The sequence below is a fragment of the Haliotis cracherodii genome, unplaced genomic scaffold, assembly GCF_022045235.1.
Source record: "Haliotis cracherodii isolate W230 unplaced genomic scaffold, xgHalCrac1.p SCAF_7, whole genome shotgun sequence".
Classification (NCBI taxonomy): Eukaryota; Metazoa; Mollusca; class Gastropoda; order Lepetellida; family Haliotidae; genus Haliotis; species Haliotis cracherodii.
In genome coordinates this window covers 36762936-36781703 of record NW_027266330.1, presented here as the reverse complement: position 1 = coordinate 36781703, position 18768 = coordinate 36762936, and the positions used below count along the sequence as shown (strand labels likewise).

General features: G+C 41.6%; 1 protein-coding gene across 1 annotated transcript in view; it reads left to right on the top strand.

Annotated features, from left to right (window-relative positions):
- The window catches only part of LOC139448849 (sucrase-isomaltase, intestinal-like), a 38166-nt gene extending 31044 nt beyond the window's left edge, over window positions 1-7122 (top strand). Inside the window, exons 20-25 of the mRNA XM_071230373.1 lie at window positions 386-442; window positions 817-941; window positions 1597-1685; window positions 2410-2459; window positions 6352-6507; window positions 7060-7122. Of these exons, the coding sequence (XP_071086474.1) occupies window positions 386-442; window positions 817-941; window positions 1597-1685; window positions 2410-2459; window positions 6352-6507; window positions 7060-7122 (540 nt within the window). The remainder of the gene's footprint in view (window positions 1-385; window positions 443-816; window positions 942-1596; window positions 1686-2409; window positions 2460-6351; window positions 6508-7059) is intronic.
- The last annotated feature ends 11646 nt before the right edge of the window (window positions 7123-18768 follow it).

The window sequence follows — 18768 nt, the reverse complement described above, 5'->3', positions numbered from 1 at the left end:
TTGCGAATTGCAGCGACCTCGACGACTGAGCCAGAAGTGACCCACAAAAACCATGATACAGGGCGATGTGTTGATGTCAAGTGATCATCTTCGAAAACATAAAGGATGTCATTTAAAAAAAATTCGATTATATTTATATATGTTCCCTATTTTACTCCCATCAGGATATTTGTGTAATTCTGTGTGTATTCAAGTTGATATTCCATTTGGTTGTAAAAGGCAAAATAGTTTTAAAAATTATGTATGAAAGGATCACTGAAAACGAAGTGGTGTGTTTTTAACGTTACCAGCTTTGTATTGTACTGACGGTATTTGACGACGCGTGTCGTGTATAGGTGCACTCAAGCACATCATAAACGTTGCTGACTTGTTGTCATATCTGTAGGGCAAGACATCCGTGAAAGCATATTTCCCAGAAGCCACCTGGTATGACTACTTCAAGGTAAGTCACAAATACATCATTGTTTTAACTTTCGTTAACTTTTGTTTCATTACAACTACCTGTAAAATGTCAATAACTGTGTACCCCGATTGAAGTCACGCGACTCTATAACCCGTAACCTTCGTAAGTGTCCGCTACCACCTCGTCCATTTCCGTACATTTCTGTGGCCGAACATCGGGCATGTAAGTGCTGTAAGCACGACCTTGTTGGGTATTGTTTCTCCACGCTTAATCAGGGAGTGTTCATTTGTTTGCAAAACGAATGCGTACAACTAGAAGCATAATGATAAATCATACAACTTGTTTAAATATTAAAATAGTGACAAATAACTGTGATGATGCTCTTCGAAGAAACATGTTTCATTTTTTAATAGGGTGAAAAGGTAGCAGTGAAAAATGATCACCTTGACCTTTACACGCCGCTCGAGAAATTCAACCTTCACGTCCGAGGTGGACACGTGATTCCCTGGCAGGTGCCGGCAAACACAACACACGCCAGGTAGGGCGATTATCTGGGATCTGGGATCAATCATAATCATGTTCTGTATAACGTAAGCATGTATCGCACTCAGCAATATTCAAACTATATGCCGGCGGTCTGTAAATAATGGAGTCTGGACCAGACAATCCAGTGATTAATAACATGATCACCCGATCCCATTAGTCGCCTCTAACGACAAGCATAGTCGCCTTTTACGGCAAGTATGTGTTGCTGAAGAGCTACTCTACCCCGGATCTTCACGGGTCTAGAGAAATAGCTATATGCAGATAGATAGTGATGCAAGTATCAGATGTGGATGAGTGTGTTGAGTTAAACGCCGCGTTAAGTACGGGCGGTGGACACCAAGACGCGCTTCCATATTGCCCCCATTAGGGAATCAAACCCAGGTCTTTGGCGTAGTGATGCAACGAGTGTACCACAAGGCTACCCCACCGCCCGTGGATAGATCCAGATAGATAGAGAATGATATAAAAAAATGGCTTTATTAGATTAAATTTCAAATAATCAAGTTATAGGTTAAACACAAGCAAGTTTTACATGGACAAGATCTGTCAGTGTCCAACAAACATGTATACTTGTTTACCATTCAAGTAAACGTGAATACTTGACAGAAATGTGGGGGTATTTTAGATCGCTCAGTTTGAAATTGCAGCCGACAGAACAAGATGGGCGCCATTGTTGCCCTGGACGAAGAAGGAAGAGCACAGGGAGAGTTGTTCTGGGATGACGGGGAGAGGATTGGTGAGGTTGTTCTCGGATAACGGGGAGAAGATAGGTGAAGTTGTCCTCGGATAACGGGGAGGAGATAGGCGAGGTTGTTCTCGGATAAGGGGGAGAAAATAGGTAGAGTGATACGCTTCGGGTGTGTGTGCTGTCTTGCATATAAGTTAACCTTGTGATGAAGTGAGTACAAGAGTTACTTTTCTCAGTCACTCAGTATTATATCACGACGTGTCAGCAAAGCCCAAAGTGCTGCAGGTTTTAGATACTTACCACTTGGTACAAGCGACGGGCACGCGGTTGGTGCGCACATACCAAGAATTATTAGGGAGAATGTGGGAATCGAACAACAGACCATCGGATTCTGGTATACCTGAGGGACGCAACTCTGTACAGCGAATTGTACCGCCTAACACCACGTGGCAACCCGTGACGCCTGTGGATAGTAGTAACACTCAACCAATATTGCCAGGAATTGCCTCCACACGTTGTTCCCAGACTTGTGCCGTTAAAAGTTAACTCTTTACCCCAAACGCCCCTCAGGCTTCAGAGGGAAAATCTTTCTCTAAGGCCTCACAATTCGCGGTAGGATATGGAGCACGGTGTATGTTAAATGTCTGTCTTCAGAGGTTTCACAATTCGCGTTACGATATAGAGCACAGAGTATGCCAAATGTCTGTCAACATTAGATTTTAGACGTAAATAAAAACGTAAATAAAAACAAGTAATATATTTACCTTTTCAGATACATACGAGAATAAACAGTATTCACTGATCAAGTTTGGTATGACCAAGGTAGGTACCTGATGATCAATAGCTCTCCATATTTCATAACAATTAATTGGTTTATCAATAGATCTCAGATCGAATATATAATCCCTGTACATACATGTAGATACCGAATCAGAACTTGATACCTTGGCAAAAGAAATGGAGATTCGCACCTCGCTGATGTGAGGGGGAGTATATTCAATCACAGCACAAACTATGCTGCCAACTTGAAAATAAATCCAGAGTGAACGGCCACCAGCAGCTCAAGGCGACATAATTAGTGAAGTGCCAGTAAAATCGCCCATCTTTGTCGGCTGCATGATCCATGATTTATATCCCCTGTCTGCCAGCAACACAACCCTGTCCCACTCTCATTAAAATCAGATCTTAGTTCTCGCTATCGCTAAACAAAGATCTGAGGACATCCCATTACGGGTCACGTCAGAACGACCTTTCATCCGACCAATCAAAGCGTCGCTTACCAGATCATGAAAGTGACAGTCGGAATGTGTTTTCTAATCATGCAACCTCGAAACAGTTAACACGGGATATTCCGAACGACAGTTTCGGCCCATACGAGAGATTCCGTCAAAATCATCGTCTATCTCTCGCTTCCGGGGGATAAAAATTTGAACGGAGGAGGCGTTGCACAGTACGTGGGAAGCACTGCCATACAATCGCAACCATATATTAGACATTCCGTTATGTTCGTTTGTTCAGTTTTCAAAATTTTAATCGAGAACTGTGTCAACATATTTTTCAATCGTAGTCTGAAATGGAAGTCGCCAGGTTGAAACGAGTGCCGTAAAGCTCGAGAAAGCTGCTTTCTAATTGGCTTACGTCGACTTCTTGTTAGTTGTTTCAGTGGTTGGTCAAAGTTCGCGAAAGGTCGATCTGACGTGACCCGTAATGGGATGTCCTCAGATCTTTGTTCAGCGGCAGCGAGAACTTAGATCTGATTTTAATGAGATTGACCCTGTGGCTTCCCTACGAACAACAGCAAAACAGACATCAGTATTTTAACAAATATCTGTCCGTGAAGATCCAGAGTAGAATAGGTCTTCGGCAACCAATGCTTGCCGTAAAAGGCGACTTTTGGTCCAAATTGCGTGGATCGATGCTCATGATATCCATCACTGGATTGTCTGGTCCAGACTGGATTATTTACAGACCGCCGCCATATAGCTGGACTGTTGCTGAGGGCGGTGTTAAGCAACAAACAAACAAAACAAACAAATTATATGACCTCAATTTCCCTTTATGTCAAACGATACTCTAATGTATGTACTGTGTAACAAAGCATTCACCAATAGTCCAGCTAAATGACGATGGCCTATACGTAATCCAGTATATGCCCACACCAGCAACACGCTCAGCTGTCGGGGCACAATGACATACAAATGGGCCGATCACTGGATTGTCTGGACAAGACTCGATTGTTTACAAACTGTCGGTATGTGGCAGGCGTACTGCTGTGGGGCGTCAGGCAACACACGCTTACGCTCACATAGATCTTGGTTTAATTCCCCACGTGTGTACAATGAGTGAACCCAACTTCCGGTGTTTAGTTCTGTAATGTTGCCGGAACCGTGAAGTTGCGGGGTAGAATAGGTCTTCAGCAACCCATGCTTTCCGTAAAAGGCGACAATGCTTGTCGTGCGGGGCAAGTAACGGGATGGGGTGGTCAGGCTCGCCGATTTGGTTAATACATGTCATTGTATCCCAATTGCTTGGATTGATACTCATGATGTCAGTCAGAGGATTGTCTGGTCCAGACTTGGTTATTTACAGACCGTCGTCATATAGCTGGACTGTTGCTGTGTGCGGCGTGCTGAGGTCGTCATCTGTGTGACTTTTAATCCCAAAAGAACAGCTTTAAAGATTCAGCTCATAGTGTCGAGGTTGAAAAAACTCTTTTCAAATTATGTCTTTTTAATTCTGTATATCTCAGAATAAATCATGCCTCAATATTTTCTCAGAACTACAAGGCAAAGAAACTGTGCTTCTCAGAGTAATGTCTTAGTGATGTAAACTTTTGAATTGGGAAGATTTTCTACTATATGTATGGCTTGAATAAACCTCTTCAGATTTAAACTCTGTTTTACTTTGGTAGCCGATGACTTCTTTTTCCCACCTCATTACATACAAGGAAGCGGAATATAAAACTAATTTTTGATAATTTAACCAGTGGCCTTGCGTATTTGGTAGGTCACAATCTGCAGACAGTGAAGGAAATTTTTTTTATAAGTCCTTTGAATCCAAATTCTTATGTTTAGATGGGTGGTGTTGTCATTGTCAACCCGCCATCAGCCAAGATACATTCCCCTGTTATAAAGGCTGCTTTTTCCGAGGCAAAGAAGGCAACAATGTGTCCCATTTTCTCTGCCGCACTCAGCAATATTCCAGCTATATGACGGCGGTCTGTAAATGATCGAGTCTGGACCAGACAATCCAGTGAATAATATCATGAGCATCGATCCACGCAATTGGGATACGATGACATGCATCAACCAAGTCAGCGAGCCTGACCATCCGATCCCATTAGTCGCCTTTTACGACAAGCATAGTCGCCTTTTACGGCAAACAAGTGTCCGGAGACCAAGTCACTTGCCAAACAAGACACCACAAAGGAGACATGCAGCTCTTTTCATGCAAAACATTTCCACATTTTCTTTAAAATATCTCAACTTAAAGTTGAAGTAAACTTAAATGCCACCACCATTACTCACTTGACTCTCAGCACTCATCTTGGCCATACAACCTCCAATGTACTTCGCGTGTGATACATGTCAATGCTGCACTCCAAATACCACGGGTGGTTAAAAGTTGTTCTTGTTGGTTTGGTGTTTAACGCCGCACTCAGCAATATTCCAGCTATATGGCGGCGGTCTGTAAATAATCGAGTCTGGACCAGACAATCCAGTGATTAGCTTCATGAGTATCGATCCACGCAATTGGGATCGATGACATGTATCAACCAAGTCAGCGAGCCTGACCACCCGATCCCGTTAGTCGCCTTTTTACGACAAGCATAGTCGCCTTTCACGGCAATCATGGGTTTCTGAAGACCTATTCTACCCCGGATCTTCACAAGGGTTCCATTTTACATGATGGGAATTATCCCGGTCTTTGCCGACAAAACACTCACAATTGTACTCGTTCCGCACGTCGAAGTATTAACCACACACACTGCAACAGAATTGTTTAGCCCTAAAACTGTGGCAATATCTTTCATTCACATTAAAACGTCTTACCGAAGAAAACATGAACTTACATGTGTTACCAGTTTATATCTTATTGGCAGTATTTCAACCATACAGTTATTAAGACAAGTTTTTTATGACGTTCATAAGGACTGAATATGTTTTGATCACTGCTTCAAGACATACAATGATTTCTCTCAAAGGAAGAGCTAGGCCCTTTGTGCCGATCTTAGGCAACAGGAAGTGACGTAGAAATTACAGGAAACAACACTATCCCATAGGCCACCTTTCAAAAAGATGTTTTGCGGTGTAACCTGTCTTATATGACGGTTATTACTTTTTAAGAAATGGACAAATGCATGAAGTTTCTCGAACTTAAAACACATACCTAATTTTAGACTTTGTCTATACAATGTCATTCTTTGGGGGAAAATTTCTGAAAATCGGCAGTCTTCTTAATGCGGTAGATACACAGAGACAGAGGGCCGCTATCACCTGACTATAACTAGAGAAACGAGGCATCTGTTTTAACTTTCACGGCCTCCGGACCACCCTTCCGAGCCTCCGGCCTGTGTATTAAGTACAGGACACAGACAACCACATTTTTGTCTCAACAGCGGAAGTGACTCTGGACTAAACTAGACGGCTTGTTGTAGTCGGTGGAGTATATTTGGTGAGCCAAGACTGAATCATGGACGTGTTTGTTTCTGCAGGCTGGTGAACTGCACTTCGGGCCGACAGTGTCAGGGTCGGGGTCAGCGTTGCCACCGCTGGACATGTTGGACATCTACGGCCTCCAGACCATCCCTGTGACCGTCACGCTGGACGGGGAACAGGTGCCCGTCACCAACATTAGGCAGTCATTTGAGGTGAGTCCCGTGGATGTCATGCTTTTTACATGTAGAGTAATATATATTACTATATTTGTTTTCAATAAATTAGGTCAAATTTGGTAAAATATGAAGAGTCTGTCAAAGGAAAACATACACCCATGTTTGATGATCGCTAAAAATGAAACAAATATGAAATAGTTATTCGATGATGATGTGTTTGATACGGGAATCATAGTTGTGTTTTGGATCTTAAATTTGCAGTGTTTTCAGCCAAGTGACGTTTCGATAAAGTTTCTCATGTTTTGGTCTAATCCAATTTTAAAGTGATTACTTTCTTTTGCCCGGCAGTGTACTTCAAATAGTTTTATTTCACACACACATATATAGAGTGGGTAAATATTGTTTACCACCTCAAAAATAATAATATGGAAGATTTGATGAACGTATGTGATCCATAATGACAACAAATGATATTTTATATTGGTGTGAATACAATACAGAACAGAAATCAAGACATTTAAAACAAACGGTGTGTAATCATACGTATATTCGTTTGACACACGATCATCTCACACTCTCCATCCACAGATCATTCAGCTACTGAACTTGAACATGACCCTCACAGCCAACCACACCATCACGTGGTCGTAGAAGCCAATCAGACATGGGCTTCACTTCCAACACGAGTCAGCCAATCAGTGGTCGCCTCAATCACGGAATCACCAAAGGCTTCGAACATCGGATTCCATCAAAGCAACTAGTTTCAATCTTTGATTCATCCCGCTTGTATCCCACCAATCAACACTCTCCATGACGTCATACTCCTTATATAGGCATACTCTACCTCAGGATGTTTAGTATATGTTTAGTTGAAGCCCGGTGTTTAAGCCCGGTGCTTCATGTAAAAGAAAGCAATTGTTTCTGTGAGATATTCTAATAAATGAATTTCTAACCAAGAAGAAGTGACCGAGTTATAATTTCTTGCTGTATTTCTTGTTGTATTTCTTGCTGGACTTCACGGCGCTGATCTGAGGTCGACGTGGTATAACTGTAATGTTGCTGACTACATGTCGGTGCGGTTTAACTATAATGCTGTTGACTACATGTTGGCGTGGTATAACTATAATGTTGCCGACTACATGTCGTCGTGGTATAACTATAATGCTGTTGACTACATGTCGTCGTGGTATACCTATAATGTTGCTGACTGAACCCAGAGAAGCGCTCTTAAAAGGTGAACAAGATCGACAATGAAAGAAGCGCGTCTATAATCTTTTTTTTTTTGTTGGTGTTCTAAAAATAGACGTGGTGGTGGAGGGAGGTGGTGGAGGGTGAGTGGGTGAGTAAGTGGGTGGTGGTGGGTGAGTGGGTGAGTAAGTGGTTGGTGGTGTGCAAAGGGCGTAGACTGGCAGGCACCCTTGGCACCTGCCGCATTGTCATGGAGGTAGCTGTACTGCTTCTTTCTTCTCCAAGTCCGAGCGACACCCTTTACACGGTGGCAAACGGTATGCCACTGAAATGATCTCCAAATCCCAGTTTTCTGAGTTATTTTTCATGCTGCTGCTGATGATGATGATTTTCTTTTTTTTTCTCAAGTGACACTGATCCACTCGAATAGTTGTTCTCTTGTTTTATAGGAGAGGCACTGATACCCTGCTTCCTGGTTGATTCTCCAGGCAGCAGCTCCGATTGGTTCGTTCCGGTGCCTGGTCTGCACCTCGGTTTTCCAAAATGACCTGACCCCTTTGTTTCTTTTCCATAGGAAATGGATTTTACCATGGGAGAGAAAGCACAACCTCGTTTCGACCAATCAGAGGTTGTGCTCGGACCATGCTGGTCTCTGATTGATCGACAACCCAGGCTTCTGATTGGTCAGATTTCGATCCGTTTTTTTTTCATGGGTAGTCTTGGTATTTTTTTAGGTGGACGGTCGTCTGAATGCTAAAGGTGGACCGTCATAGGTAGGCATGAACGTGATGTGGGAATGTCTACGTGATGTACGTTGTGTCACCCCATGCAAATTGTGATGTCATGTGTGTGTCTTCAAACAGACGTTTACGTTGATCCATAGGATTTATATTCCATGCCTACGTGATGTACGTCATGTTTTGTTGTGTTGGTTCGTGTGAGTGGGGGATTAAAAAATTAAAAGAAATCCACACCCAGATAAAAACCGGATTGAAATCTAACCAATCAGAGGCTTGGGTTCTCGACCAATCAGAGACCGCGCTCGGGTCATGCTGGACTCTGATAGGTCGAACCGGGGTTGTGCTTTCTCTCCCATGGTAAAATCCATTTCCTATGGAAAAGAAAAACAGGGGTCGGTCCGTTTTGGAAAACCGAGGTGCAGACCAGGTACCGGAACGAACCAATCGGGGGCGCTGCCTGGGGGAACCAATCAGGAAGCAGGGTGTCAGTGCCTCTCCTATAAAAAAAACAACAGCGAAGCCACTCACACACTGACATTGTATGAAATCAACCATGCCACCTCGATACAGTTGCATGAAGTGCCAGACCGACAGTCACAGTTACCTGCTCTGTCCTGAAGTGACATGTACCGAGTGCCACGCTCAAGGTCACCGTTACTATGTCTGTCCCAAGATAAGCAGACAAGATAAGCAGAAGACTCCCCAAGGCCCCTGTTACAACTGCCAAGTCGTGGGTCATTTCGCTGCAGATTACCCAGAACCCAGTCGAAAGAAGACTCCCCAGCGCTCCTGTTAAACTGCCAAGTCGTGGGTCATTTCGCTGCAGATTGCCCAGAACCCAGTCGAAAGAAGACTCCCCAGGGCCCCTGTTACAACTGTCAAGTCGTGGGTCACCGACGACACCTTCAGTCCACCACCACCACCACCACCCACTTACTCACCCCTTCACCCACCACCACCACCCACTAACTCACCCACCACCACCTCCCTCCACCACCACCACCATCTCTGCCTTTTCTATTTTTAGAACAACGAAAAAAGATTTTAGACGCGCTTCTTTCAATGTCGATCTTCTTTACCTTTTACGAGCGCTTCTCTGTGTTTTCCCCCCTCCCGCCCGGAAACGAATGTGACGCCATCTTTGAGGTGCACACGCCACCGGAAACGGATGTGCCGCCATCTTGGATGCGCTCGCCACCGGAAACGGATGTGCCCCCATCTTGGATGCGCACGCAGGACTGCGCACACTAAACGGGAAGTGACGTCATCAGAGGTCACGTGACCCCGCCGACCAATCAGAAGCCAGGAGCGGTTCCAGAGTCCTGCTGCCAACTACCTTCATGGTCAGTACTTGGTCACACCACCTCTTGCAGAATTTGGTCTATGTATCGGTTTGCTGTAAGATTGCCATGGACAACCACTAACTGTGATCTACCCATGTAGGATATGGCTCCCCACACCATGACAGTCCCTCCACCAAATCGTTTTATAACTTTAATGTTGTTGACTACAGGTCGACATGGTATAACAGTGATGTTGCTGACTACAGGTCGGCGTGGTATAACTATAATGTTGCTGACTAGATGCTTGCGTGGTAATGTTGCTCACTACAAGTTGGCGTGATATAACTGTAATGTTGCAGATTACATGTCGGCGTGGTATAAGGATGTTTTTTGCTGACTACAGGTCGGCGTAGAAAAGACCGCCTCCGTGGTCTAGTCGTAGAATGTCTGCCAGGAGAGAGGGATGTGCGGTGTTCGATCTTCTGACTTTTCGCTCTCCATGCGGAAGCACTAGACCACGGAGGCGGTCTAAAAGAACTGACGGACGCCTGTAGCCCCGTTTTGCTTTTGTGGTTACCCGCAACATTAAAAGCGTGCATGTTGCTCTCAGCATATCCTCAGAAAGACACGTTCCAGCTAGTCGAATACGGTATTGTTGATTGGCTAGCACTTTCAATTCGTACCAGGTACGACTCTCATAACTAAATAACGCACGCCACGATACTGTTGTATCATTTACGATTTTGGAGTACACAATTCACACACTTATTCAACAGGGACAGTACTGTATGGATGAATTATGACACAGGCCTAAATGCATTTGTATGTTTGCTGTTAGTGCCGTACTGAGCAAACATCCAGGTCTATGACGGTGACCTTTAAAAGATTGAATCTGAAAAGTCAAGATTACTCTACTCGTATAGCAACGTGCATGCATGTGCGCGTGCGTGCTTTAATGACCGCTTGTACTAGTTCAGATTTATGGTTTTATAGTGTTAGCGGGGTCACGGGTGGCACGGGTCGTCTTAGGCACCGCAATTCGCTGTGCAGATTTACGTCCCTTGGGCACGCCAGAAACCTATGATTGTGGGCTCGAATCCCGGTTCGCCCCGATTATGTTTCTAGGTTTGTCAGCACCATACCCGTGCTCGTGGGTTTCACCGAAGTGGTAAACGTCTGAGACCTGCATCACTTCGGGCTTTCCTCCCACATTGATAAGCTGACATGCCGTGATATAACTGGAATACTGTTAAAAGCGGCGTTAAACCCTACTCACTCACTCACTTATAGTGGTAGCTTTCATCTAGAAAGGCTAACCTACCGCCTTAGTGATACCTGGCACATTGTTTGTTTGTTTGTTTGTTGTTTAACGCTGCACTCAGTAATACTCCAGCTATATAACGGTGGTCTGTAAATAATCGAGTCTGGACCAGACAATCCAGTGATTGATATCATGAGCATCGATCCACGCAATTGGGATCGATGGCATGCATCAACCAAGTCAGCGAGTCTGACCACCCAGTCCTGTTAGTCGCCTTTTATGAGTCAAACAGCATGGATCACAGTCACTGGATCAAATTTAGCCGCCTTGAGGGACCAGTTCTCCACGCTGATCATGATTCTGTCACGTATGGACGTCAAGCCTTTCCAATTCTTACATTTGTAATTTACAGAATCTGTTATTTCCGTTTAAGATTGAGTTAAAGTTTGAAAGTATAATTGACTCTGCTTTTTAATGTGCATACTGAAGCTTTTATTATCTTGGTATACTACAAATAACGATCTTTAAACATATACAGTAAACTACGTTTATGACATACAAGTTTATAACGAACTGATAGGTAACGTACTGTTTGTTGGACCAGGACAATTGCTGTGTATATCCTGCATATATGCTTATAACGAGCTTCTGTTATAACGCACCTAAATTAGTGGACCCTTTGAGTTTGTTATAACCGTAGTTTACTGTATATGATCTGTATAATAAACAATATATGATCGATAAAGATGATTTTTTCAATTACTTTAATGTGTTTAAAATATTTTCAATGGAACAGATGGAACAGTATTCTTAAGTAAACGAACTATCGTGTGAATCTAGGCTTAAACGTCCCTACAATTTGGAGCAGCATTGTCAACAAGAATGTTGCAGGGTGAATATATTGTCACAAATGTTCAAACGATCTCGTACAACAAAAATTAATTTAAGTGATCGAGATTGTACTTATCAGAATAACTCATTCCTTGTTGGGTTCTTGTGATTTACTTGCATTTTTTATTTATGACGCCCATGGACTTTGGCACGAGCCATATTGCAGGTTACGGAAAGATGCCAGTGATTGATATCATGAGCATCGATCCACGCAATGGTATACGAAGACGTGCAACGATCAAGTCAGCTAGCCTGACCACCCGATGCCGTTAGTCGTCTCTTGCGAACGCGGTCTATTTAGGTGCCCGAATAGGTCGACTGGCTTCTATAAACTTGAGATATATATTCTCGGCAAAATCTAAGTTCTCGTGTTTTGTTAAGTGATAGGATGGTCATTAGCATACTTGATTCAACATATCACGTGAATCTAAATATTCAATAAATACGATTATGTCTCCTTAACGCAAAAGGACATCAAACGACCGCAAATTCAAATGGCTTCACTACAAGAGGAAACTAACGTCATTTAAGCTTAATGTGGGAGGACAGTTGCAAGCAACAACAGTGGTATGTGTTTGGTGAAACCCACGCGCATGGTTTTGGTGCGGAGAAACACGAAGCCTAAGGGCGAATCGTAGATTCTTGAAAAGTGCACACCCTTAACACAGTATGCTTCCTCAGCCCTGTGGGCCACACGAGCACAGTCATAGTACAGATAAATACTGAAAGACGAACTTTGCTGAAACCCACGTGCATGGTTTTGGCGCTGACAAATACTAAGGGCGACTAAGATTCGACTAAGGGAAATCGTAGATTCTTGAATAGTGCACACCCTTAACACGCAACACTGCACAAAACAGTATGCTGCCTCACGAGCACAGTCATAGTACAGATAAATACTGAAAGACGAAGTTCCACGACTGCATTTTATTAATGAAGATCATAATGAATCATTGTTGGGAATTCCTGTTGGCATGGCACCCCCGTCACTTCATCCACAATTAAATAAAGAACCTCTTCCTACATATTGTACGTTCCAAGAATTATAGTCACAGATTAGCAAATGTATAAAATAAATCTATACAAATTCCTTTTTCTTGAAAGAGGACAATGTCGTATCTTTACTGATATCCATTCTCTTCTATGCATCAAGAAAATTAAGATTTGAAAATGGCTGTGACATTTCTGTATCAAATTATTTAACTGATACTTGAGAGCAAAGAGTCATCCAGTCCCAAATTATGATGGACCTGTAACAACAAGGATCATTGTGTACATATTATTTATTTAAGAAAGCATGGAGGACCTAATGTAACACTTTAACTAAAACCGTACCAAGAGGACTATATTTCTGAACATGACAGCAGTGTTATAACTACCTGTTAGGACGTATTTGAAGACAACGTCTAGCGCCAAACTTAATATTCTAATGTAACCTTGACGTCAACGCTAGAGAACAACCTCATTCATACGACAAAATGTGTGGGGTGTGGGTGAGGGTGTGTTTGTGTGGAGGGGTGTGTGGTGGGGGGGGGGGGGGGGGATTGGTTGGTGTTGTTTGGGAGTGTAAATAAGTCATCCTTGTATCCTCGTAATAAGGCGGTCTGTTTACTCATTGCTGTCTATAAGTAATGATCACAGTTTCCATACAGGCAGTCTCTGAAACATCGTTGCATATAGGTAACAGGCACTGTGCCTGTACTGGCATTCTGTGAAGCATTGTTGCCTATAAATAACAGCACTGTGCCTGTACTGTCATTCTGTGAAGCATTGTTACCTATACGTTACAGGCACTGTGCCTGTACTGGCATTCTGTGAAGCATTGTTGCCTATAAATAACAGCACTGTGCCTGTACTGGCATTCTGTGAAGCATTGTTACCTATACGTAACAGGCACTGTGGCTGTACTGGCATTCTGTTCAAGAGAGGTAGAGACACAGTGTCTGTGCGGACAGCGAGTTAAGTACTGTTGTCTATAACTATAGCTAAAATGGATAGAATTATCAGTAAACCGCCCGCATGTTATCAAGAATCAGCGGGCCACTGTAACTTGATAATGCCCTCATATGACGACGACGGGCCATTATCACGCCCGCTGTTATGTGACGTCATAGGGTAGGCATAGGTGACGTCACGTTAAATAGTGACGTCATCTGGTTTGTTCTATGACGTCTCCATATTTGTAAAAGTGGGTCAGTGACATTTGTGTTGATTGCAGTAAATGTTTCAAAACCGATATTGTTGTTTCTTTTTATTTGATACAAAATTCCATTCATTTTAGCTATAATAAAGGTAACGCTATTTTTCAGGGCATTATCATTTGCAGAAGCCCTCCTTCATCGTGAAGTTAATGGAAGACCTCGGGCTTCTGCATATAATAAGGCCCTGAAAAATAGCGTTACCCTTATAGTAACACACCCATTTTTTATACAATACACCCTTGAAGATCTGGGGTAGGATAGGTCTTCAGCAACCCAAGCTTGCTGTGAAAGGCGACTATGTTTGTCGTTAAGGTAAAGGTGTCTATACAGGCTACCAGTTAAGCATTGTTACCTGACATGTAAAAGTAACGATCACAGTTTCTACTTCTTTTCTCGACGAGCATTTCATTTTTGTACTCATCGCTTTTCTGTCAAAACGATGGAACATTCTCAGTAGTATAGGTAATGGGGGTTCTGGACCACTTCCACTGGAGCCAGATTTATATACCTATACTGCTACTACAGATGGAATCTTTTATGCAAAAAATGATGATGGGATTCAACGATTATCATGAGATTAAACTAAATTGACTCCAGCTCACCACCAACTGGAGTCAATTAATGCTTCTATGATATAAATTTTTATAGGTAATTGGGGTTCTGGACCACTTCCACTGGAGCCAGATTTATATACCTATACTGCTACTACAGATGCGATTCAACGATCGTCATGATTCGTATTAAAAGAAACATCAATATTAATTAATAATGGATAAAATTTACTATGGCCCACATGGATATTGGAAAGGTATGGGAGCAATAAGAAAATTAGCCACCGCGGCTAAGGTATCTAAAGATGTGGCCAAGGATTGGTTAAAGAAACAAGTGATGTGGCAAATATACTTACCAGCCCGGTGAACTCGAGGGAGGCCTACGTCGCGCAACCGATCCGATTTGGTCTCTTAAGACATATAACATTAGTCGGTTGGTTATGAAAGAAGGAGAGACGATTCTTTATTATCTTAAAGATGGACCGGGCAGGGCATTTGTACGAGGAGAGTTGCTCATAGTTCCCGACGATACAGTATTACCACCATAACCATAAGCATAGGTAGTTACACCATCCTTATCAATCCATCTCTTTGTATCTAAGGGGGATAATGATGTCTTGTTCATTCTTAATCCATATATCCTATGATTGTAACTTCTTAAAGAGTTCATCTCATGTTTGAACATTCTACCATTGAATAATGCTTCTTTATACTGTTCGTGTTTGATATGCTTTTTTACAACATACTTCTTAACACCCTTATCTTTTCTTATCTCTCCATTATCGGACTTCTTTTTAGAATACATCTTAGGTCTTAATCTGACATACTCCGCTATAGGAGTCCCAGCACATTCATCCTTCATCTTACCTAATACCTTTTTATTTACTCCATGTGCAGTGGATTATCTTTTGGGTAATCGCTCGTGTCGTACATATCTATTTTTTTCTGCCATATCTTTATACACATCCTCGGTTTGTATTTCCATCAACAAAGACTCTGTGTCGGTATATAACACCTCGCATCTATCGCCGTATTGCTTCTTAAGTTCGTTGTAATAAAAGTCATACAATAAGTGTTTTGACAAGTCGAGAATACTCATACCAACGTACACCGGTCTGTTGAATTTTATATTACTCTTCTGCATATGCAACGCGGCTAAGTCGTTATCGAATATCTTGCTTCTATTAAAAGACGGACTTGCTATAAGTTTCCTGAGTCTTTCTTCCTCATTAGATCTGACTAATTTAACATCAACACTCTTCCTTACATTCTCCATAGTTTTACCAAATACTGAGTTATTCAGGAGCTTATATAGATTCTTTTCGAAATCGCTGGTGGCTATCTTTCTTAAATCTGTGTTCAACCTTATATAGGGCTCCATCCAAGGGCTTTGATCAAACTTTAGAACTCTGTGTATTTTCTTTAGTTTCATACCTAACGAAAGATATAACTGGAGATTTCTGTAGTGAACTATATATTTTGTCTTATCCATCAAATTTGGTATGAGTTTTTCTACGTTAGCTAACCTTGTATTACCCATCAAGGAGTTTTGATATTCCGACATCCAATCTTTATTCACCATTAATCTTTTGGGAGCTAGCGGATAACTGTTATGATCTTTATGTAACGAATTTGGATATTCCAAGTCAACTTCTAGTATGTACCCTTTATTCACATCATTCACTTCGATACCATCGACCCACTCAAAACCACCCATGGGTAAAGGTTGACTCATAGCCGATCTGTACAAATTGTTGGCGTTGAGATATAATATATGTGTGTCGGGTTTACTCGGATCATATCCTTCCACTAATTTATTATTAGCCCCAGAATACCTTTTCGCCGCCATCGATATACCACCTCTTAATCCTTTCTCAATAAACAAGTGCATATCGTAATTGGTGAGTAGTTTTAGTTCTACGCCAGTCTTCTTCAACAATGCATCCCACGATAGTCCGGGACTGGAATAGTACCATGCTGGGTCCAAGCCGTATTGTTTTAAACATGTCTTTCTAAATATCTCGAATATATCAGCGAGTAACAGTACATCGGTTTTTAAGTAAAGATTGTGATAATCACCTAAATTCTTACAATCTAATTTATCCCACACCGTCAGAGCGTGTTCATAATCGGCATCGGTTATTTTAGATTCTGTTAAGTTACTATAGAATGATTCGAGGGGTGGTAATTTAGTTTCGTCGAATCTAGACCAATCATCCATATATTCATAAGGATATACACCTTTTCTCAGCAATAAATGACGTGGTAACCTATCTGTATATTGATTTGTTATCGCAAAGTCATTGGGATTGTTCGCATTAGCTAAATTGTCCAGGGAAGATAAAAGAAACTGTACGGAGTCTATGAATCTAGGTCCATTACTTTGCTTTATTCTGGGTTTCCCATCCTTGTCCGTATAATGTATGGTTTTAGTACCATATGTACTATATGTATTTTTCCATATTGTTAGGAATGCACGTTAAGCCACCGTCGGTCTTTGAGATAGCTTGCATGATGAGATGAGAATCGTATCCTCTAAGGTTGTGAAACACAGCGGGGATGGGTATTGTTTGAGAATTCATTTTTAGTTTCGAGTTACACTCGTTATGCGCGGCTCCCCAATAATTACCCGTGACGGGGCAATGATCCCTTACAGAATCCCCATTCAGGTTTTTTTTACAAACATGACAACTCGTTGACCTCCTATAGGCCCTCCAATTATCCTTCGTCATACACATGGGTTTCTTACGTGATACATTTTCCCTGATTATTCTCTCTTCATTTTGTAGATACTCTAGGAACTTTCCCGCTGCATCGGGACCTCTGTAAATCACGGGCGGGTTTGTTTTCCCATCATACCTTACAACTATATATCCAAACCAACAAGGAATATGTTCTTGATTTTTGTACGTAAAACTACTCTCTTGATTATTATCTTGATTATTTTCTATAGGTTTTATAAGCGCTTCGAAGTCGGCGTAAATGACGTAGTACTGGCATTTGATTACAATTATGTTCAAATTTTAATATATTTTTCCCCTCTTTAGGCATATCAATCCTGATAGCAGTCTGTCCAACACCTCTACAGTCTTCTTTATGCGCTTTCAACAGATCTTGTCTGCTGTACCCATGCAGGCATCTTTCACAGAAATATTTCTTTTCTTTATGGGTTGTTTGATCGTATAATAGCCTGCTTAAACTCTTTATCCATGTATAATGATTTACCATCTTTTTCGATTAGAAATGAATTGATTCTGGGAATATGTTCTGGAGCAGAGCTTATCCTGTGTAAAACAATTCCTTTAGAAGAATGTCCGAAAACATTTATAGCTAAATTATTTTGCTTTTCCACCTTATCAATTTGTGATATTGGTGTAGGTTCGTCTATACCATCGAAGTTGAGTCCATCGTTTTGGGGATAGCTAGAAGGTCTATCTGGATGTTTGTCTACGGGGAACAATGCAGATCTTATCATCATTCTTAAACAGTCATCGGATTTATTTTTTACATTAATTATGTTTTTTTTCTTTCTATAATATGGGGGTAAATCTATATAAGATCCACCTTTGAAGGGCATATAATTTGCTATATCTAAATATAAACTATCGATTTTATCCACACCCCAACCCGAACCTCTATTAGTCCAGTGTTCTAAAGTTTCCTGTATCCTCTGAATTGATGTATCTAATGATGCGTTTATAGAATCAGATTCGGTTATAACTTCTTGATTGCTTTGGAAATATGGTTCGGTATATTCTCTGCTATCGTTCGTGTTACTTTTACTCAATGACATTTTAATCGTCAGCTGGTATTTTATACAATTTAAATCATCTAATTTCTCGTTAACTTTACTCGATATGATGGGCTTAACATCATTAACATCCATGTTGGAATAAATATCCATCTTCCAACCTCTTAGATATTTACCAATGCCGGCGGATGTGGGTACAAATTTTAATTCTTGTTTTATCTCAACATCATCTTGTTGTTTTTTCTCAACATCATCGGGTTGATTATTATCAACATCATTATTATCTAGTAAAGCGATCAATTCAGCTTTTCTCATTCGAGAAAAACCTCTCAGTCCACTGTTTTTTGCTTCAGCTTTGAGTTCTCTAACAGTCTGGGGTTTGTTGTATTCCAAACTGAGTAAATCGATCAATTCAGCTTTTCTCATTCGAG